The sequence below is a fragment of the Colletotrichum gloeosporioides genome (genome assembly GCF_011800055.1).
Source record: "Colletotrichum gloeosporioides strain Lc1 chromosome Unknown consensus_84, whole genome shotgun sequence".
In the NCBI taxonomy this organism is placed as follows: Eukaryota; Fungi; Ascomycota; class Sordariomycetes; order Glomerellales; family Glomerellaceae; genus Colletotrichum; species Colletotrichum gloeosporioides.
Genome location: NW_025544729.1, coordinates 911,145 through 932,643, shown reverse-complemented (window position 1 = coordinate 932,643; position 21,499 = coordinate 911,145). Strand labels below are relative to the sequence as shown.

The window sequence follows — 21,499 nt, the reverse complement described above, 5'->3', positions numbered from 1 at the left end:
TTCCCAGGCAGCCAGCCAATCTGTGCATATCGTGAGAACATGTTCCAATGTACTTTTTCAATGTACCTCCAACGTCTGCAGCCGTCCTCCAGCTGTCCGGCCCTGTGCCAGGAAGAGCCCGGCATCCACAGTGTCTTGCTTGTTCTGGACCCCTGAAACGATCGAGTTTTTTTTCCTTTTGATGCGGTCACGCACAGCAGCGCCGTCTCCAGAGGCCGATACGTATACATAACACAGTCGCTTCCTCCAGTGCGCACCCACGGTGGCCAGACGTGAAGATCGTCGCGGAGGATGAGAGGGAACGCGATCAAGGATATGCGAGCCCCCTCCCCCTGGACTGGACCGAACCTGGAAATGAGCCACGCTTGCGCACTGCCTGCCGACGGGGAGCGTGACTGTCGCCTGTCGCTTGCCAACATTACACGACAGCGCGGAGGGACCATCGAACATTATCGCCAACCGCGAGAGATGCAGTGCAAAATGCGCTCCGGACATCAGGCACGCGCGAGGTACCCGGCGGGCTGGCCAAGGTACGGGCGACGACGGCACAGCGACACACAAAGTACCTCAGACAGGGCGCAAGGGGCGGCATTGTGACTGGGTGTCAGGGCCACCTCCAAGTCCCCAAATGTGGCTCTCCCGGAACCCTGTCTTTAGTCGTAGCCCCAAACACCACCCCCAAATCTGATGGACCACAACAACAAATTGATGGACGGGACCACGGGATTAAACAGAGAATTATCGTTTTCTCGAAGCCCGCCCGCACCCGTACCGGCTGGCCCTCCGCTGCTTGAGCTTCTCTCTGGGTTCCATTCTCTCCACCTGGGATAAATACAGCCAGCTCAGCCCATCCCGGCCGGCCCAGCCCAGCACAAACACAGCATCATCACCTGGTTCCCCTGGAGGGTGACGAATGACGAGGGCGTTTATGGTTCACATGAACCTGGGCCTCGGGAAGAAGGCTAAGGCGAGAGCAAAAAGCCAAACACTATCAACGGATGGCCTCCCAGGTTTATCTTCATCTCAATCAGAGTGCAAAAACAGCACAGGGCCCGGCAATGGATTAAGGATCTTGAGAACGGTCCCAAAGGTACGCTGAAGGTTGAGTACGTTAGATCATGCATTTGAGGCGACTCCACTCCCGTCCGACGTAGGTAGGTACGTAGCTTCTGTCGACGGTACGTACTCTCTCTTTTGTTCCTCCAACTTCAGCGTCCCGTCCCAGTCGATGGGAAGTCTCCAACAATTGTGTCTGGTTGATGCCGGCTGCGCTCGTTCATTCATCACTGTTCCCTGGGACTCGTGAAGCCCCGACCGGGGGACCAGGGCCTCAGGCTGGTCCTCTCCCCCTTTGGGCGGTTCCCTGCCGTGCGTGTCCTGCGACTTGGGTTTTGTGCGCAGATTTGCAGCAGCGTTGAATTGCAGTGCCATCCGTCCAAAAGCCGGGCTGGGGGGGAGGGACGAAGGCGATTGGAGATTGAAATGGGCGTGGAAGCCTCGAACAACCAGAAGCAACCCTAGCCGGCGCGGGTGGGAAGACGGCCGATGAACGCCAACGCCAAAGCCAAAGCCAAACACCTCAGCCATGTGCCTGCTGTCGCGGCCGCGCGAGAACGAAAGACAGATGGACGAAAAGAAGCTGAAAGTGTGTGCGTAAGGAATGTATGACTTGTGCCCGTCCTGTCCCAGTCGCACTTCTCTCCTGTGTCTCTCCTAGGTACAAGAGCCATCAGTCAGTGTGCCTGTCTCTTTCTCCCCCAGTCCTAGTCGACGTCCGTAGGCCGGTGAAAGACGCTAGGATGCTAAGGTAAGGAAAGGAAGGATGTCGCGGTACGTACCCTTTTTAAAGGTAAAGCGAGGATGATGAGAGTGAGTGTGAGTGTGAGTATGAGTGCGAGCGTGAGATAGGTGGTCCAGAGGCAAGGCAGTAGTGGTACTGGTAGTGTAGTAGCGGTAGCGGCACCAGTAGTAGAGGCAGCACCAGTTGGATTCAATGGCGGGCACTGGCTGGGCTGCTGGGACTAGCGCCACGCCTCACGCCTGGTCTCGCCTAACAAGGTACCTTGCCTACGTACCGCCAGATTCAGATTCGCCCATCCTTCCATTTCATCCACTCTTGCGGGCTTCTTCAATCTTCAATCTTTCCTCTCATCTTGAAAACGACGATACGATTCCGCGACAGACGCTCCCTCGACGACGCACCGAAACACGCCCAAGAAGGACCTTGTCGGCATTCTCATCGATTCATCTCACAGATCCGGACTTCGATACGCCGCCCATTGCGGCACCGCGCGGCATGGTCACCAAGGAATTCCTCGACTCGGACAGAGTCAACTTCCTCGTCTGGAGGTGAGTTCACCCTTTTTGCGTCTCACCCACACCCACCACCGCACGCCGGAACACACAGTCGCGCACCTCACTCTCACCTCACGACTTTGCCCTTTGCACTCCGTCACGTTTCCCCCCTCCCCTACTTGCAGCGACTCTCTCGCGACCAGAGTCCCCCCGATGGCATTGCTAACGTGTCGGCCCCAGATACCTCTTGGAGAGCAGTATGTGTTGATCGTCCAGACACACCCGTCAGCGACAGCTGGGGGTGGGCCGTGGCTTGTTTTTCTAACGTTTGCAGATTACCGCGAGACCGCAGCCAAGTTCCAGAAGGAGTGGCACGTTCAGCAACCTCATCGCCAATTTGATTTCGCAAACCACGTCAAGAGTCATGCATTGGTCTCCGTCATCAACAAAGGCCTCTGCTACCAAGCCCTTGAGAGGGAACACGCAACTAAGGTAACCCAATTCGCATCCGACCGACGTGTGGCTGGCACTCGCCTCTTCGTCTTCTCCCCCGGCGCCGAGGGTGATGGCGGCAGCGCAGCCCGAGGCGACCAAAGGATGGACGGAGATGTGGGTGTGGGCAACGTAACGTACGAACAGCAAACTGACACTTTTTTTTTTTTGCGCGTGCAGCAGGTGCCTCAAGATGCAGCGGCAGCGGCCGAAGCTTTGCAGGTGGGGTTGTTTGGGCCATTGATCCCCCAGCCGCCTCACAAGATCGAGGAGGATGAGGACGCGGATGGGGAGGTAGACGACACGGAAATGGAGGTCGAAAACTCTCGAAAACGCCAACTTGACAGCCGGCCACAGCAGCACCTGGTGAATGGCGGCTCACCCAGCAAGCGGCCCAGGCTCAGCAATGGGTACGAAAGCACGAATGGGGCGGATGCAGCCACGGACCCCATGGAGCTAGACAACCACGGGGACAACAACCACGCCTACCCGTCGCCCCTGGAAGGCGAACAAGCTCCGACGCCCACTCCGAGAACAGATGGCCCCGAGCAGGGCACGCAGGTCGACAAAGTCCAGGAATTGGCAACAGAGACGACGTTTTTGCGATTAATGCCCGATGACACCACTTCCACCGCCAGCAACCCGCAGGACGGCGCCGCCGCGACGACTACCGCAGCGACCGGTGCCGCTTCGCCCTCGCCAGCCAACGGTGAAAATGCACCCATCTTGTTGCGCTGCGAGTGGAACCCCAAGGACCCATCCATCTTGGCGGCTGCTGGAACCGATGCGCTAGCCCGGATTTGGACCATTTCACGTTCAAGCACTATGACGCCTGCGCCTGATTCCGAGTCCGACGGTCACGTGCATGGCGTCCATCGCCCTTACCACAGTCTCATGGACGACGAGACTCCAAAGTCAGCAACTGTCGGTCAGCTTGCCTGGAACTGGGGGGGAACAGCCATCGCTATCGCGGCCGAGTACGGCGACAAGGCATCTGTTCACATCTGGGCCAAGGACGGCTCGCATGTCGACAAGTTCGACGTCTCGGACCCTCCGGTGATCAAGCTCCGTTGGAGCCCAAGCGACGCCGCTCTGCTGGCCATTGCCCCCGATAACAGCAACGGCAATGGCAACGGGGGCGCGCTGGTCACTGTCTATCACTCACTGACCTCGGCCACCTTGTCTTATTTCCTCCCGAACCACGATCTGCTCAATTGGCCGCTCGACGCAGCATGGACAAGCGAGACAGAGTTCCTCCTCACCGGCGGCGACGTGATGCTGTCGCTGAGGTGCACCGACACGGCCATCCTGCCGAACAAGAAGTTTGAGAGTCGGGACGACGACACTTTCACCCAGGTGGCGTATGACTGGCGCTCAAAGCTGGCTGCCACATCAAGCGACAAGGGTATCCTTGATGTAAGTATCCCGAAACGCCTGTGCTGTGAAGATCGGCTCACACAACCTTTTTAGCTCTGGGATGAAAACGGCCAGCGCCGGTCCATAACTGCTCACTCTGGTGCAATCACCGCACTGCAATGGCAACCCCTGCCGGCCGACTCAAGCCCGCCCGAAGACGAGCGCCTCATTGCGACTGGAGGTGACGACTGCGCGATTCTCATTTGGAATGCCAAATTCCCAGATCAGAAACCCAAGTCCTACTTCACGATGGAGTCACCAATAGTCGCTGTCTCATTTACTCCAGATGGAGCCTTCATTGCGGGAGCCACCGCTGGTCACATTCTCATTTGGAAGGTTGGAGAGCATACGATGCCTCGTGCGAGCTGGAGCAGGGCGCCACATCCGGGCTGGTTGAGCCCTAAGGCGAACTCGGAGCCGGAGGAAGAGGATGAACACTGTCTGTGTTGGGATGCTGATGGACAGAGACTCGCGTACGGAGCCAACAGCCGAGTAAGTAACCATCATGATGTTTGAGTGCTGCGACCATGTCTAACATTTCCCAGTTGGCTGTCATAAACTTCAGCCGGTAAATCTCAGCAACCAGGAGCTTGCTCACACATCTACGATCATGATTTTCGACATGCTCGACTGAGAGTCTATGAGAGAACTCGCGGTTTCGCACGGCAAAGCACCCCGTGCGGCAGAGCGTTTACATCATTATCATCATCATCTAGGCCATTCAGACACGACAATCCAGGTCGTGCTCCTTTCCTAGGCCACACATTCTACGGTTTCCGGCGTCGCGGGCGGTGTTGTTACTGAGGATACCAGGCGGTCAGGTCCTCAATGGTGGGAGCTGGGGAGAGCCGGCTGCCATTTTGCATACGCATACCTTCATCTACAGGTTTCTGGAGAGAAAGAGGATGGAGTCAGCGTTGGTTTAGAGTGGGAGCAGCGGTAGATAATTCGGTCGCTTTCGTCGTGTCGAGTTGTCTTTTTGTTCAAAAGGGTCTGTCTGGAAGCGGGAGAGGGGGATACATCACTTGCCACTCGCAGGGTCAGCGCGTTGTACAATATGCCTGTATATACCAACCAAACCGATATGACAAAAAAAAGCAAAACAAAGGAGGTTACTACTCAATTATTGTCGCGATGCTGACGGGATGCCAGTGTACTTGAAATGCTACATCAATTCGGGCATGCTTTGGAAGGTCCAAAACAGATGGCCCTTATTCCGTCCGCCGCAGTAAGAGCCAGACGCGAAAGATCTTGCCACACATCGTTCGGAGCATTGTGGCCTGGAGACACACAACAATTGAAAGTGACGTTGTCGTTATTCGACGTCAAGATAGACTCTAGCCACAAAATACTACCTTGCAAAGCATATCAAAGTAAGGCATCGTGCTATGCAGTATGTCCTTGGCACGTAAGGCCTGGCAGAAGCTCTGCCCGATTTCAACCTCATGCAGCTGTGTGGCTAGGTTGGGCTAGAAACTCAATCAACGGCAGCGCACTTCTTCTCCATGAAACATAATGGCTGTCAGTCAATCAACTCTAAACCCACCCAGCACGACCGATCGTGCAAACGCGGGGGATTAAGGTATGCTGGCTGGGTATGGTCACACTGGAGAGGCGCTTGCGATAAAAAAAAAGGCTGCTGTGGCCCCGCATCGGATCCGACCCCTCCTCCATTCCCGCGCCGCGCCGCAGCAGCCAGCCCCCCAGCGCGCGCGACAAGCGGGCGGACTACAAACCGCCGACCAGCAACGACATCCGTGCATCGATAATACCTTTGTTCCGCGACCTCGTCCGTTTGACACTCCCGGGTGCGGAACCATCCATTGTGCGAGACTCGAGCTTTCACTTGTACTCGGCTCTTGCCTTTCTTGCAGATATCTTCGTAACTGCGTCTCGCTTTGTTCGTTCCTTGCCTGCTCTACGTGAGAGAGAGGGAAGAGCAAACAAGCAGCAGCAGCCGTCACCGCTCCTTCTCAAGCCTCACCTCACCAGGCATACCTTCCTCGGAACTCAATACCACACACAGAATCACAGGAGTAGCCGTCCAAAATGTCAAACCAGTACTACAGCCCCCACCAGCAGCACCAGCAACGCTTCTACCCTGCCGGCGCCCAGCAGCAACCCTCAACCTCGTCCTCGCACCCGGGCGGCCCGATGATGGAGCCCCAGTTCACCCCCGCGATGCGCGACCGCCAGGCCCGCGGCAAGGACCCGTACTCGCCCAGCGACATGGGCATGGAGTCGCCGCCCCGGGCCCCCGGCAAGGTGGGCAGCCTCGGCGGCGGCGACGATGGCGACACGTTCGAGGACCGCAGGCAGAAGCTGTTTGCGATTGAGATCCTGGACGACCCCGAGAAGCTGGCCATGTACGCGTGCAGTCGAGGAGACGTAAGTTGACCGCCCGGAACACCCCCGCTCTTGCCTGGGACATAGCCTTGCTGAATGAATGAGAGACACCGGCCACTGACGCTTGAGAGCAGAGCATCCCCGGCACCAGGCTTCACTTCACGCGCATCCTGTGCGGTCTGGATACCAACACGCCGCCGCAGCAGCAGCAGCACGATCCTCGCAAGGCGTCGGCCTCAAGGCGTGATCCGCGGCGTAGGAGCGCTGGAGGTGATAGGGCTGGTCGGCACTGATTGCGCGGGCGAAGTCCTTAATATGTACAGGGAGAAAGCTCGATTGGGTCTCCATTGACAACAAGAACATGAACGTCATCAGTCACGTTCTGTTAGCAAGCTCGAGGGGTTGGGCGCTGGAGTTGGTTTAAATCAACACGAAAGTTCTCCTGCGGATTGAGCTTTGCCAGAATCAGTCGAGGGGTTTGGCATGGGAAGGGCTCTGTTGTTATTGATTTAAGCACAAGGACGAATCATCCCGTCACGGTCTCACGCAAGTCATGAGTTATGAAGTCACGGGTCACCGATCTGGTTGCCGGCGTTAATAGGTGTCATTCAAAGCGAATCATGCAAGTTTACCAAGGAATCGTGGTCAAAGTCTAGTCATTGATGTGACAATGTCGTCGCTGGTGTCCGCACTGGATCAGCCAGCTGACCTAAGTTATGTTCTGTCCCTATCTAGGTATCCGCAGGTATCCAAGACCGTAGCCATCATGAATTACACAATTACACTGCCTAGGCTGTGACGTGTGCATGCCCATGCTAAGTGATATGGGACTTTTGAAAGCCGAAATGAGAAATGAAATGGTAAACACCACCAACTCCGAATAATGCAATGATGGATAACTGTAGTCCTCCTTTTTCCGGACCTCTTTGGGCCCCTCTATCCTGTCATCTCTTCAACATGAGATTATGCGTATCTAGCGCTCTGCGTTCTATGCATTTGCCAGTCCTGGTTAGGGTATGGTGCGTATTGCGGAGGCGCACCGGGACGAGTGGCCACCGGGGGCGGCGGAGGCACGTTGGATTGACCCCAAGCCCCTCCGTAGCCGTTCCAGCCTCCCATAGGTGGCTGGACGGGCTTGAGCCTCCTGGCACGCGTACGGCTTCTGCTTCTACGACAGGCGCCGCACACGCAACTGCAGAGGGCGACGAGAACAAGCAGACCAACTACACATACTATGGGGATGAAGATGGCCTTGTTGTTCTTGATCCAGTCCAGAATCTCATCACCAGCATTGGAACCAACACACTGTCCGTTGGAGCACTTGCCGTTGCCCTGACACGTAGTTCCGTCAAGGAAGTTCTGGTTCATGGTCACACAACCGGACCCGATGCTCGGAACATTGCAAGCAATCAAGCAGTCCTGGTTACTACAAGAAGTGACCGAGGTGGTGTTCGTCCGGGCACCCCAGGCCGTCTTGCACTGTTGATCGCGGGAGGTGCATTGACCTGAAGCGCAAGTCAAGCCGTCGCTGGAGTTGCCGCACGAGTCTCCGTCGTCCTTGTGCTTGTCCGTAGGGCAGGAGGACGAAGTGCCGCTGCATACTTCCTCCGGATCGCAGGAGCCGGTGCTCGCTCGGCAAACAGTTCCGTTGCTGGCAAACTGGCACTGGCCGTTGCAGCAGTCCTCGTTCGAGGGGTCGCATACCGAGCCGGTGGTAAACTTGCAAGTCGTAGGGTTACAGCAGCTGTTGCTGCCACATCCATTTTCACCGCCGCAATCGCAGTCCTCGCCTGACTCGACAATACCGTTACCGCACTGGCTCTCAAGGATAGTCTTGACGTCGCGGTTGTTTGTAAGACACGTCGACTTCACCTGGTTGCGGAGAAGACCAGAGCAGATGTTACCGATACTGCAAGGTGAAAATGCCTTGATACCGGTGGCTGTAGAGGGGTTCATAATGTACTGTCCTGCCGCGTTGCAAGTGCTGGAGCTCAGCGGGCAACACCTGTTCAAGTTGGAATCGCCATTGCTGCAGGTATCCGATGTGCAGTCGTGCACAGCGCCAAATGTGTGACCGACTTCGTGAGCAATGACCTGCCATTCACTGGGTGTTTGAATGACGACGTTTGCGGAAGCGACAGTCTCGTTGTCCGAAGATTGCGATCCGCTCACACAAGCCTGGCCCAGCCATGCGAGGCCGACGGCAGAGTCGGTCCCACAAGTACTCAACAGGGTCCAGAAGGCATTTGTGTCCTTGGAATTGCCGCGCCATGCGGAAAATAGACTCAGTCGATCGGTGATGGTGACGCTGTTGCTGCATGCTACGTTCCAAGGCGCGGAGGAGCTGGCTGTTCCCGGGCAGTTGGCGTCACTAATAGTCAGGTTCTGGATTCCGAGTGAGATATTGAAAGTGCTCTCATACACCTCGGACGCTGCGTTGATCACTTGGATGATGTTGGATCTAACAGACTGGGTCGAGTTGAAAGCAGCCGTGTAAGTGCAGTCGGTGGCAACACCCAGCAGCGCGATCTTGCGCGTCGTCGGGCAACCGCTCGTCTGTCCAATGGTAGAAACCAAGTTGACACCTGCACCGTTGTTACCGGTGCTGCCAGTGTCGGTTTGTCGTCCAAAGATGTTGCGTCCGAAAAGAGAGTTCGTGGCGACGGATTGAAGAGGCTCGAGCCCCCGTGCGTCGAGAGGATCATACTTTGCGTTGAAGCCCAAGCTGTCCGAGTTGCATGACGTCCGGCCGAAGACATCCCGCTTCAAATCCTCCCGGTCGTAGTAGTAATCAAGAATGTCCGAGTCCCTCCATACCACCATGTAGTCGTCGGGGTTCCGGCTGGTCGGGGCATCGGGGTCTTCGCGGTGCTTCCGTTGGCGGTAGTTGGATCCAGTCAGCACGTGGTGGGGGTCGCCGTCAATGCGGAACGCGCCCTCGAAGATGGGCTCGGCGCCGTCTCGATGGATGGTGATTCTTGCCCAACCGACATGCGTCCATTCGGTGTTGCCGTCATGTCGAATAAATGTCTTGCCCCTGAAGACGCGATGTTCCGAGCGGTCCACCGACTCCGTCTTGCGAATCTTGCCGTCTGCGCCCAGATAGTTCACCTCGAAGTTGTCCCCCAAAATGTCGTGATTAGGTTCCAGCGCCAAACGGACCTCCTGTTGCTTGTCGTGAAGTGCGAAAGTGAGGTCGAAATGTGAAAGAGCATGGCAATGTTGTGAAGGCGAATGCAGCACGGCATCTTCGAGGATAGTGACATACTTCAGCGGGTTCCGCTGTGTTGAGTGCGCTGGGGAATGTTAGCGGCGCGCTCTCATTACGTGCCTCACCATTACCACCACCACCACCACTTAAGGTTAAAAACATACCTAATGTTTCTTGCGCGATGACTGCTAGGCCGGCAAAGGCGGCAGCGATGGTCTTGAAGCTGACCATCGTTGTGGTTGTTCCCCGCAAACGGGGCGAGGCTCGGGGAGGCCTCTTGCGATGGCGCTGCGTAAGCCTCCAGATAGGGGTTCTGTGGTCGTCGTTGTCGTCCTGGAGCGCGGCAAGTTGTCGTGAAGAGCCCGTATTCGCGTGTTTGGAGGCAAGGGCGGAAGCAAAGGGGAGAAAAAGGATTAAAACAAAAGAGAACGAATGTATGCGGTTGTGTCGAAAGAAAGAATGGAAGTCCGGAACGTTGGGTTGGGTCCCTTAGTGCCGGCGACAGACGGAAGGAGGAGCAGCAGCAGCACACCTCACTCAGCAGCAGTCAGCAGACAGGCGAGACTGGCAACCAGGAGGAAGGAAGGCTATGGGATTCTCGGGGGGGCGTCGGTCGGTCGGTGTCGCTGGACGGGGCCAGTGGATTGCGCAACACGATCTCTTGGTACGGGGGCGTGGACCAACTGTATTGGAGCGCCCAGGTGCGGTGGATTCCAGAGGCGGCTGGGCGACTTGGTCACTCTTGGCTTAGTGTACCGCGCAGCACGGCAGTGGCGAGCACCAAGACAGAGGTACCCCTTCCGAGCTTGGGACACAAGGACCGCACTAGCGCCAAAAGAGGCCTGGCTTGGTTCCCACTCAGGGACCTTACCTAAGGCGACCCGGGCAGTGGAAGCCTGCCTTCTCCCTGTTTCACTGCTGCTGTTAGCTGGTACATGGACACGAATATGATGCTTTCCAGTTTTAATTTTTCGACCCGGTCGATCCCCCAAGCACCCGGACTGACGCTACCGCTGCTCGCACTCGTGGCACACACGCACGCGAGAACACTCGCGCTCACGCCGCCGTCGGCTCGCGATGCTCATACTTTGCCCAGAAGAGACTGCGAAGGCAACTGCCGTCTCTCGGTCTCTCAGAGAGGTGTCGCCGTCACCGTCCGTCGCCGCGAAAGCCGCAAGCCTCACGGGTCCGACCACGACGCAACACCGCCATTATTGCAGTATTACGGCCTGACGTTCGCCATCTACAGCCATGGCGGTTCGTCTCAAGACCACAACAGCTGCAGGACAATATGCAGATGCAAGAAGTAAACTCGTTCGAACTCACCTCACCAATCTTCCACGAGGGAATCCTGGCGACTGGCCAAGATCTCTCTCCCAGAATCTGATACCGTCCCCGTCTGAGCTGAACCACACGGGTGAAGGCCGTTACAGTCGCTCTCCAAAGCAGCACCCAGAAGGGCAACCGAGCCGATAATTGGGGAGGGGATGTGGGAGGGATTGATGGGATGACAGCCCCCAGAGCAAAGGGGAAATGCTGCAGTGCGGGATACGCATGTCAGCTACTAACAGATCCCGACCGTCTATTCTTAGCGGCTTTGATATCGTCGGATACGTACCTTCAACACCCTTGACCGACTTGCGACCTCTGCACTGTCAGGACAACGCCTCTCCGTCCCTCGCGTTTCGGAGTCAATGGCACGCTGTTTGAGTCGCTATTGGCGCTTCGAGCCAATGGTCATTCGCCCAACCTGAGTTTCGTTGGAACGGTTACGACAGATTGAATGCAGTGACTGGGGAGCAACGTGCTGTGGGATGAAATGGTGGGTGAGAAAAATGAGATCTTTTTAACCTGCTCGATGCCAACCATCACAGCTCAACGCGAGGGCCACGCACCTTAATGCTTAAGTATCAAATCGAACGCTTCCAACAAGCCGGGTCTAGGTCATTATTCTCTACTCTGTACCTTTTCGGTGGACCTTCGATTGCCAATGCCACGCCAAACATCACTTGGCTTGTTGTTGGTCTTCACGTCGCAGACGCCCATGGCACTAGCCCCCGCCGTGTCGGAGTGGACGGTCTTGTGAGTCTCAAGGTAAGCTTATGAGCTTACGTCTCCCCTCTGCAACCCAGCCTGGCCTCGGGGCTGAGCAGGCTTGGCTAGAAGTCTCTGACGAGCACACTGGGAGCGGCCGCTAGTCCCGACTCGGATTTGATGTCACCGATTCTTTTACCCAGTGTCAATGTCTTGGCTCTTAGTGCCAGTTCGTTATCGATTGTCCATCATGTCTCTGATCATCACTAAGTCAAACGCCATTGGTTGGAAGCAACGTCGCCTCCCTCTGAAACATCTGTCGAAATAATACTGATGCACAGCAGATAGCAACTGTTGGAGAACCCCTAGATCCAAGGGCCCTGGTTCTCAAAAACTGAGTTAACAACAGACTCCCGTGCCCGCGGGACAGGGGTCACAAACAAACTCAAAGTGCCGGCACCGACCGAACCAATAAACCAAGTTTTTGTGCGACCGGTTCGACGCGATACATCAGACGGTCTGGATTTTGGAGTCAGCGGGAAGAAGAAAAGCAAAAAAGACTTATTTCCCCCGCTTTCACAGCCCTCTTTTCGGGTTTAAGACAACTGCCACATCCGACGCCGGCACATTTCGCTATGCAAGTGTGGGCTATCGAACAAGATTTCCTGCTTTTGCATTGCGCGTACGGCCCATACCTCGGTGGCTTTGTTCACACATGAGGCACGCTGGATAATGAACAAACACTGACGATTGGCCGAGATTGCAGCTATCTAGAGGCCTCCGGGAACGTGCTGGTCCCCATCGACCCCCGCATCGGCTGCCAAATTGCTTCCGGCGGAACGGCACTGCCGAATCCTTATTGCCAAGCTTACTTGGCTTAAACTTGGTTGAGATATTCACTGCTCCATCAGTACGGCTGTCATCATCTGAACGACGTGCAGGGCGGGCAAGTGCAAACGAGGAACGTGGATTTACCATCCGAAAGCTCCGACGCAGCCTCTGGCCTAGTCGATCAACGTCGTCTCGACATCGGTTGCTTGGGGACCATGCATGCGACGATGACAGCCGAATTCAGGCCAATCCTTCAAAGAGACCAACATAACACGGATTCACATCTTGGACATTGTGCTGCATCACACCAGCCTCACAGGGGCTGATGTTTGAGGCTGAAATTACCGCGTGTAACGATGTTCAAAGCAGCTCACACAGGAATGAAGGTAGCCACACCGACGCCAGCATCACCGATTCGCTTCGCCTTCTTGGCTCGCACAGACTGCAGCCGCCCAGTCGCCGTTGCGAGTGGCTGCCAATCGGTCGGGCAATGAGCCGCATTCCTCCTGACCTCACCACAGACAGAAACAGCATATCGCCAGAAGAAAGGGGAAAAGCCTTCCCTCTCGCCATGTCTCGGACATAAGAAGTCTTGATGACATGCCAAGTCTCCCATGTCGAAGCTAGCCCCCAAGGAGATGCCCACACACCCAGAGCGAGATGACGACGACCTGCTTCTTGCTTTCTAAGCTGTGGTGGCACACCACTTTGCGCAGGTCATGCAGCTCGCTGAGGCTGTGTCGTAGGAAGGACAACGAGAAACGACCATAGGGGCTGCTGAGTGGCCAATCAACTTCATTGTCTTGAAGGGAGTTGTTAGAGGGTTACATCTCGTTATCGGAAAACTTGTGGTCGGTTGAAGAGTTGTTTGTTGATCGGTGAGGGCTTTGGATGAGGGGAGTCGTTGGTACGTTGAGACGCTCAACTCATGCAGGTCCTGAATCGGCGGCTGCTTCCTGTTCGACGACCTTGGGTGGAAACCGCATGCTGGATGGGCACGGCTGCAGAGAGAAACCCATGCACAGCTGAGGCCTTTGATGGGTCTGGCCGCGCGGGTTCGTGAATTTCTTGATCTCGGCTCTGATCTCGGTTGTGATATTTGATCCAACACTGCTGGTCTTGGGTTCATGTTACCACAGCATGCACCTCTGCTCGTCCGACTGGTCCACTGTTGCTTGTATGCCATCTCATGGCATCTTTCTTGATTTGCCTTCGTCGTTGGCACAGCCACGGATGCAACAAGCATCACGACGATGTGCCGGCATTGCGTTCGTCATGGATTAGACAGCCCCAAGTGAGTAATGTAGCTCATTCGGCCGCTTCCGCTGATACCCTGATTGCAAACCGGCTGCCACCTCAGTGACGATGATTCATGGAAACACCGTCACCACGTAGCACTGCCTACACGACGATGTTATTGAGAACCTGACATTCCTCGATATCGGAGCGACAGAAATCCGTTAGCTGGGCTCTATCAAGCCTTACCACGAGGGATACTGCCGCCCCAGATGGAAGGGAAGGGAAGCTCATGCCATAAGGTGCTTGTCGATCGATCCCACTCGGAATTCTGGGAAACCAAGGCAATCAGGGAGATTCACGAAGTCATAAGCCTCTTTCATTTGCTGGAGATCGCGTCCTTCCCCTTTTCTTTCCCACATGCCCATCCCTCAGAGACGACCTCTCCAGACTGCCCGTCGACTGAGCCCTGCGCCAAACGTAGAACCACATGCTCTGCAACTGTCAAACTTCAAACGAACCAACTCTCGCAACACGCAAGTCGTATTCAAAAGCCTCCTAGCGCGATGTCATGACCGGCGGCCGTGCCCTTCGCCCTCACCACGCACGCCCTGGCGCAGCTACCGGTCCTTGGCATAGCACACAAGAACGACAAAACAAAAGGGCAGTTGACTAGCGGCGCCGAGGTGATGGAAGTCCCGGGGCGGAGGCAGTGCCTTGCGTGGGTCCGAGTGTCAGCAAGTTGCATACGTCCGGGTGCGATTTGCCTTCGCGGGGGCCCGGGACCCCGTTTGATTCCGCCGATCGGCCGGGGGGCCAACAACGATGACCAGCCCGGTATGTCCGAGACCCTTCAACATCGCGTGGGTTGGGAGACGAGGCGCAGCTGTATGTCCCGTTTCCGACATTATGTATCAATCGACCCCATCAAAGTCGTGTCCAGTGAACAACAATTCGCTATCGGCCCACTGTTGGAAGAGAAGATATAAGTTTTCAACGTTTTTTTGATTTGTAAAAGTAGCTCAAGAACTCTGAACATGTCGCTTATGGCAAAAGAACCCCAATTATCCATCATGGGCTAAGGAGGGAGGTCTTTCCTCCTTGTATCCTCCTCTCCTCGTGGTATCGAATGTCTTCCTCTTTTCCCCCTTTTCATCCCTTCGCTACGATGGTTTTACTTCTTCCTCTTCTCCTCGTGGACAATGGTGATGATCTTGTCAACGATTGATGGGTCGGACAGCTGTCTCATGTTAGTCTTATGCTGTGTGTCACTGGGAATGGAGGGAAACATACCGTCGTCACGTCACCAAGCTGGTCCTCCTCGCCCGCCAGAATCTTGCGCAGGATTCTGCGCATGATCTTGCCGGAACGGGTCTTGGGCAGGTCGGGCACGATGTGCACGGCCTTGGGCGCCGCGAAGGGACCGATGCTCTTGCGCACCTGCATGATGAACTCCTTGCGGAGCGCATCCGTGGCCTCGTTGCCGTCCTTGAGGGCGACGAAGGCGTTGACGGCCTGGCCGGTGAGCTCGTCGGCAACACCGACGACGGCGGCTTCGGCGATTGAGTGGTGCTCAATGAGCGCGGCCTCGATCTCAGCAGTCGACAAACGGTGACCCGAGACGTTGACAACGTCGTCGACACGTCCGCGGATCCAGTAGAAGCCCTCGTGGTCACGACCGGCACCATCTCCGGTGAACTGGGTTCAACGTCAGTGTAAGTTTGCGGTGTAGAGGCAGTGATACTCACGTAGTAACCCTTGTAGACGTTGAGGTAGGTGTCCATGTAGCGCCTGTGAGCACCCCAGACGGTGCGGGCCATCGAAGGCCAGGCCTGCTTGAAGGCAAGGACACCCTCCACGTCGTTACCGTGGATCTCCTCGCCGGAAACAGGGTCGATAATGGCAGGCTCGATGCCGAAGAATGGCAGAGATGCACTACCGGGCTTGGTGGGTGTGACTCCGGCCAGGGGAGTAATGACGTTGGACCCGGTCTCGGTCTGCCAGTATGTCTGCGAGAAAAGTCAATTCGGTGCATAACGTACACCGAGGCGCATTTTCACTTACGTCGACAATGTGAGCCTCCTCCTTGCCAACGACCTCAAAGTACCACTTCCAAACCTCAGCGGCAATGGGCTCGCCGACGGAGCCCAAGACACGAAGGTGCTTCATGTCACCCTTGACATGTTGGTCACCGGCGCGCTTCAGCAGACGCAGAGCGGTGGGAGCGACATAGAACTGGGTGATGCGGTGCTCGGCGATGATATCCCAATATCTTGAAAAGTTGGGGTAGGCGGGAGTACCCTCGAAGACGACGGTAGTTACACCAAGCAGCAGGGGCGCGTAGACAACGTACGTGTGGCCGGTAATCCATCCGACATCACCACCACAGAAGTAGCGGTCACCCTCGTGGATGTCGAAGACGTACTTGCCGGTCGCGGCGGCGCCGACGAGGTAACCACCGGTGGTGTGCAAAACACCTTTAGGCTTGCCGGTGGAACCGGAGGTGTAGAGGAGGAAGAGGGGGTCCTCGGAGTTCATGCGCTCGGGGGGGAAGTAGGCAGGCCACTTCTCGACCTCCTCGTGCCACCACCAATCACGGCCCTTGGTCATGGGCACATCGGCGCCGGTGCGCTTGTAGACAAGGACGTGAGAGACATCGGGGCACTGCTTCAGAGCATCGTCGACGATCTTCTTGGTGCCAATCAACTTGCCGCCACGCTTGCCCTCGTCGGTGGTGATGACGACCTTGGAGTTGCCGTCAATGACACGGTCACGGAGAGAGTCGGCAGAGAAACCGGCAAAGACGACGGAGTGGACAGCACCGATACGGACGCAAGCGAGGAGGGCAATCAGGGCCTCGGGAATCATGGGCAGGTAGATGGCGACGGTGTCACCCTTACGCACACCCATCTGCTTCAGGACCCAGGCGGTCCTCGAGACCTCTCTGAGGAGCTCGCCGTAGGTGACATTGCGGCCATCGCCGGGCTCGTCGGCCTCGTAGATGATGGCGACGCGGTCGGGGTCGGCGAAGGCGTGGCGGTCGACACAGTTGTAAGAAGCGTTGAGCTGGCCCTCAACGAACCAGGCACTGTCGCCTCCCTCGAGGGAACCGGAATAGACGGTCTGGAAGTCGCTGAACCAAGTCAGGAGCTCGCGAGCCTTGGTGCCCCAGAAGGCCTTGGGGTCGGTGATGGATTCCTTGTACAACTTCTGGTAATCTTCGAGACCTGTGCGAAGGAGGGGCAGAGGGAGCTCCGGTCAGCCAATGAAGAGACATGGATTTGGGGTAAAGAGGGGAATGACTTACTGCTCAAGTGGGGCTGGCTGGGGTGCTCTGCGGGAAGGCACAGGTAAGTCAGCAAAGTGTCCAATCAGACGAGCCCAAGAGCTCCCAGAGCGTTGAAAGCCCCTCTCTTTTGCCCCTCCCCTTGCGCACAGTCTCCAGTGCCCCTCACGCGACTTTTGGCCGCCAACAGGCCATGGGACGGGATTACGGGTGGGTTTGGGTCTGCAACACGGCGGCGCACTTACTGTCAAGCATCTTCTGGGGAGGATCTGTTGGGAAGCAGTTAGCCATGGTTATTCCCAACGGAAGAAAAGGAACGACTGCGAGAGAGAGACAGGCAGGCAGAGCTTTGCGTCGAGTGTACAAGCAGATGTACTTTGCGGTGATGGTGGTGTGGTGTTGCTGTCGCTACCGTGCTCTCTACTGGTGCTGCTACTACTGCCGCTGCCGCACGCAGAAGAAGGAAATTGGGGAATGTTCGGGCTTACGGAAGGTGTCAACGAGGTGGGCCTCAGCGACCACAGGGGCCTTTTGTTGCTCTGTTGATGCGGCCATGGTGGCGGGGTTGTGTGTGCGTTTATGAAGGATGCGGGGTACTTTGTGCAGGATTGCAGCTTGTGGTTTGGTGGTGGTGAGGCAGGCCGAGAGACGCTGGAGCTGCTAAGGCCGCGAATCGTTCGACGTGGTCTGTCTTTTCGACGTCGTCGGGAGACAAGCGGGCGCTTTCGGTGCAGCTACGGTGACAAGCGAGGCTGGCAGTATGGCAACTGGCGCAACTCTCCACACACGACGGGCCTTGCTTCTCAATAGCGAGGTTTCGAGTCGCGTGGTTCCTGGGCTGATGGCGGTCCGGGTTTACTGCAGAGCGGGTAGCGGCAGCAGCAAGTTCGCGATTCCAATGGGGCAACTTCAAGCAAAGTGGATGCTGAAGCTGTCACTGTAGAGGAAGCTGGAGGAGGGAGGGTTGGTGATGGATGTAGGAGAAAGTGAAGAGGCAAGAAGAGGGAGAAAGTGAGGATGGGAAGAAGAGGGAGACGTAGTAATTAAGAAGATCGACTCCTTTGGTGGCCGGGCTGCGAATTGGACGGGGGACGGGATTGCTTTTAATGGGCGAATGGGGACTTGTCCTGAACGCCGCCGACTGAGCTGGAAGGTGGACTCAAGCTCGAGCCGGAGACACTGCGCTCGGTACGGTGCACCGGTTGAGCTGCTTGCTCCATTGGAGACAGGCCAGACGGCCCAACACCAGGCTACCTTACCCAGCCTAGGAATGGCCCTGGGAGACAAAGACCGAGATCGCTTACGCAGTACTTGTCTACGGACCCTCTCTCCATCAGAACGGATACCCATCTCCATCCATTATTCCATGGCAACGCCTTCTTCATTCACTGCCTGAGGTGACAGAGAAGGTGACTTTACACAAAAGACGCCTCACTCACCGTCACTCGACTTGATCATTCTCTAGCCACCTTACTTACGGTACCAGGAATCTATTTCCAGCTCCCAATTTTGGAGTGAAATCACGCAGAGGCCCAGCCTGGCAGGGAGCCCCATTCTCGGTACGGGACCACGGTACAGTACAGCCCGATGATGCTAGAGTCGATGGAGAAAAGGGACAAGGCACGCGGAAAGGGGACCTCCATCAGCCCTCCCGCCGCCGCCCATTGGTGAATGGCTTGCCACGGCTCCGCAATCCCATTCGCATCTCGCTGGTAGGTATTACGGCGGCGGCGCGTTACCGCTTGGCCGGGGGTCATGCATCCAGACGTTTTTCCTTTGCCCCGAACCACCTGCGAACCCTCCATTTCCCTGCAACCCCTCGCATCCAAACCAGCCTACCACGACCGATACAGATACGCAACAACACTACTCTGCAGTAGCGTCTGAAAGCTGCTTGTCCTGCGAGACGTATCTACTTACCTGCCGTCCGCGCCTGGGTGCTCCTGGGCCGGCCGGTTGGTCCTGACCTGGGGGCGGGGCATTTCAGAAACAGTCATCCATACATGAGTGATAATAACTGGGCCTCCGCGAACCCGTATCGAGCGGCGCTAGGGAGCTTCTCGTTGGGCCCAAAGTGCTTGGCTAGTCCAGGCAAGTCAACCCTCGTCTGAAAGCAATGACTCCTGTCGTGACCTTGGCTGGTGCTGTCCCGTCGACCGGCCGAGAAAAACACAGCCGACCGGCGCCCCTTCTCGTGATCGATCGTTGCCTGTTCTTGGGGTGACGGTGACGAAGACCAAGAGCACACCCATCGGGTTTAATGGAGGTGTAGAAGCGGCGGTACATGCGCTCTCACACCATTGGCGACCGGGCGCGTGTCTATAAACGGGGGTATCGCATGTCAATCACCTTGCTGCGAGGCGACTGGTGCCAGCGAGCGGTGCTGGCCTTGCTGTATTTAACCCAAGTTGACCGCCCAAACTTGACATCTGAATATATCTCCTTGTCGCCCTATGAGTATTTTGCCAGCAAATGGCCGATCATGGGCAAAGGGGGAGCAGCATTCGAGGTGGAGCTCAATGGTTCGTGACGACGTTCCACTCATGTGGTTTGCTCCTTGCTCGTCCATTCTTTTCTCTCGGTGTGGCCTGCCATGTCTCTCGTGTATGAACCAAAATCACCGAGAAGACGCCAGTGACACATCATCTACAAAAAGATTAGTGGCGCCCGTCACCAGATGTGTCCCGCCGGGACCATGTTGTGCTGATTTAGACTGAAGACGACCGTCTACGTTGCGAATTGTAGCTCAGTGTTGCTGGTGTGTGTCGTCAAGCTCAGTTTGCCCCTCATACGCCCAGAGAGTTCCCCGCACTCTCCCCCAGCAGCATCGAGCTTGTGCGCCTCCAAAAGTTTCTGGGCTGACCGAATGGCGCCGTTCTTGAAGCCGGCGTGCGGCTGCTGGCCAGTGAGTTTTGCGCCAGCCCAGGCGGATGCTTGCTGATCGCGACGCGCTACCCACGACTGCCGTCTGCGACAAACCCCGTGATTGGATTGGACTCCAACAATGACATCGATATGATTGCGAGCTCCGTCTTGGCTTCCCACACCTCTGGTGATTTCGACATCTCGCCTGCAATGCCAGTTGCTGAGCCGACACAACGTCGAGTTCAGCCTTCTGACAGATTCGAGAAGAAGAAACGACGCGCAGGAAGTCGACCAGAATCCCCGCTGAAAATCATGGCTGCTTCGGGGTCTGGTGTTGGGTCGGGATTCAACAAGTCTCGCAGATTCTGGGGTCGACACCCACATCTGCAATCGCAATTTGCAATCGCATTACTCCCTGCAGATTGTGGGTTCGAGCCTGGTGCTTTTCGATGGTGCGGAAGAGAAAAGTGTCCCCGAACCCACTGTGATGACTGAGTGCTGATATGCGACGTGCACCTGCGGTATCCAACCAGTTTTGCGGCCAGCAGTGTCTCCGACGTCGGCCATGGTCCACCGAATAACCTATATTGAGTCGCAGCACAGTAGTCGTACCCACTTGACGATAGAGAGTCTGTAGATGTGTCGAATTAGGCAAGGCCGCTATCATGGCCGCCGACATTCAAGATGAGACGTCTGCTTAGTCGCCCACAGAGTGTTGTCGAGAGATTACAGTATCTGAAGGTGGTGTGTAACCACAAGACACTGGAGGGGCCACCCCGACCTTGGCCATGCGCAATGCGGAGAAAGGCTCTCGGGAGCAGTGCGCCTCCATGTGTGTGTGATGTGTGGTTGGAGGGGTCGAACGGAAGTTCCGCCCGCCCCTCGTCCAGAAGGAAGGCGGTGGTTGTTTCTCAGCGGATTCATCTCACCTCGGGTAATGATGCAGCCCAAAGCAGGTGGCTACCTATCGTCCTGTTCCTTCCCGCCATGTACGGTACCTTGAGAGGCTTGCAGCGAAAGGAAGCCGCTCCCTTCAGACGAAGATGCGCCGTCTCACGCCCGTCATTTTCTCACTTGAAGACGTGGTCGAACAAGATGGACCAACGCATTCCAAAACTTGTGCCAATACGTAGCGCCGGGCCCTCGCAGCCGATTCGACAGGAAGCCCGCGGCTAACCAGCAGCTCCTCTCTTCCTCCACGCTGCCCTTCCAACAACCAAACCTTCCATCCTTGCTCCTGTACCGCTGTACTTACCGCAGTACCCCGTGCCCCCCGGACTTCCCGCATTTTCCCCCAGACTCCCGTCCACGAGGGGTATTGGAGAACATGACCTGGCACACCTGGGATCCTGGGGGGCCGCTGCTGCCCGTGCCTCTGATGCGCTGCGCTGCGCTGTTTTAGGCTGCCATTCCAGAAGGCCGGGTCCCTTGCCCTCCACCTCCTTGTCCCTGTGTCAGTCTTGACTGCTCCCTTAGCCTCCCCTGCC

The 21,499-nt window shown here is 56.5% G+C and overlaps 4 protein-coding genes across 4 annotated transcripts; 2 read left to right on the top strand and 2 right to left on the bottom strand.

The window, feature by feature from the left end:
* Positions 1 to 1,993: 1,993 nt before the first annotated feature.
* GCG54_00002336 (uncharacterized protein) lies at positions 1,994 to 4,775 on the top strand (the record flags this gene model as incomplete). Its single annotated transcript, XM_045402430.1, has 5 exons — positions 1,994 to 2,349; positions 2,536 to 2,552; positions 2,630 to 4,203; positions 4,258 to 4,695; positions 4,749 to 4,775. 5 exons carry the CDS (start codon positions 1,994 to 1,996, stop codon positions 4,773 to 4,775), a joined length of 2,412 nt encoding a protein of 803 aa, XP_045258792.1.
* Positions 4,776 to 6,252: 1,477 nt separating this feature from the next.
* Positions 6,253 to 6,973, top strand: GCG54_00002335 (uncharacterized protein; the record flags this gene model as incomplete). The annotated part of the gene is made up of 3 exons (XM_045402429.1): positions 6,253 to 6,591; positions 6,684 to 6,831; positions 6,873 to 6,973. The coding sequence occupies 3 exons, from the start codon at positions 6,253 to 6,255 to the stop codon at positions 6,971 to 6,973; spliced, it is 588 nt and encodes a 195-aa protein (XP_045258791.1).
* A 539-nt stretch (positions 6,974 to 7,512) lies between these two features.
* GCG54_00002334 (Disintegrin and metalloproteinase domain-containing protein B) lies at positions 7,513 to 9,991 on the bottom strand (the record flags this gene model as incomplete). Its single annotated transcript, XM_045402428.1, has 2 exons — positions 7,513 to 9,845; positions 9,925 to 9,991. The coding sequence occupies 2 exons, from the start codon at positions 9,989 to 9,991 to the stop codon at positions 7,513 to 7,515; spliced, it is 2,400 nt and encodes a 799-aa protein (XP_045258790.1).
* A 5,044-nt stretch (positions 9,992 to 15,035) lies between these two features.
* GCG54_00002333 (Acetyl-coenzyme A synthetase) lies at positions 15,036 to 17,702 on the bottom strand (the record flags this gene model as incomplete). The annotated part of the gene is made up of 7 exons (XM_045402427.1): positions 15,036 to 15,101; positions 15,155 to 15,559; positions 15,610 to 15,870; positions 15,926 to 17,088; positions 17,169 to 17,195; positions 17,393 to 17,416; positions 17,636 to 17,702. 7 exons carry the CDS (start codon positions 17,700 to 17,702, stop codon positions 15,036 to 15,038), a joined length of 2,013 nt encoding a protein of 670 aa, XP_045258789.1.
* Positions 17,703 to 21,499: the final 3,797 nt, after the last annotated feature.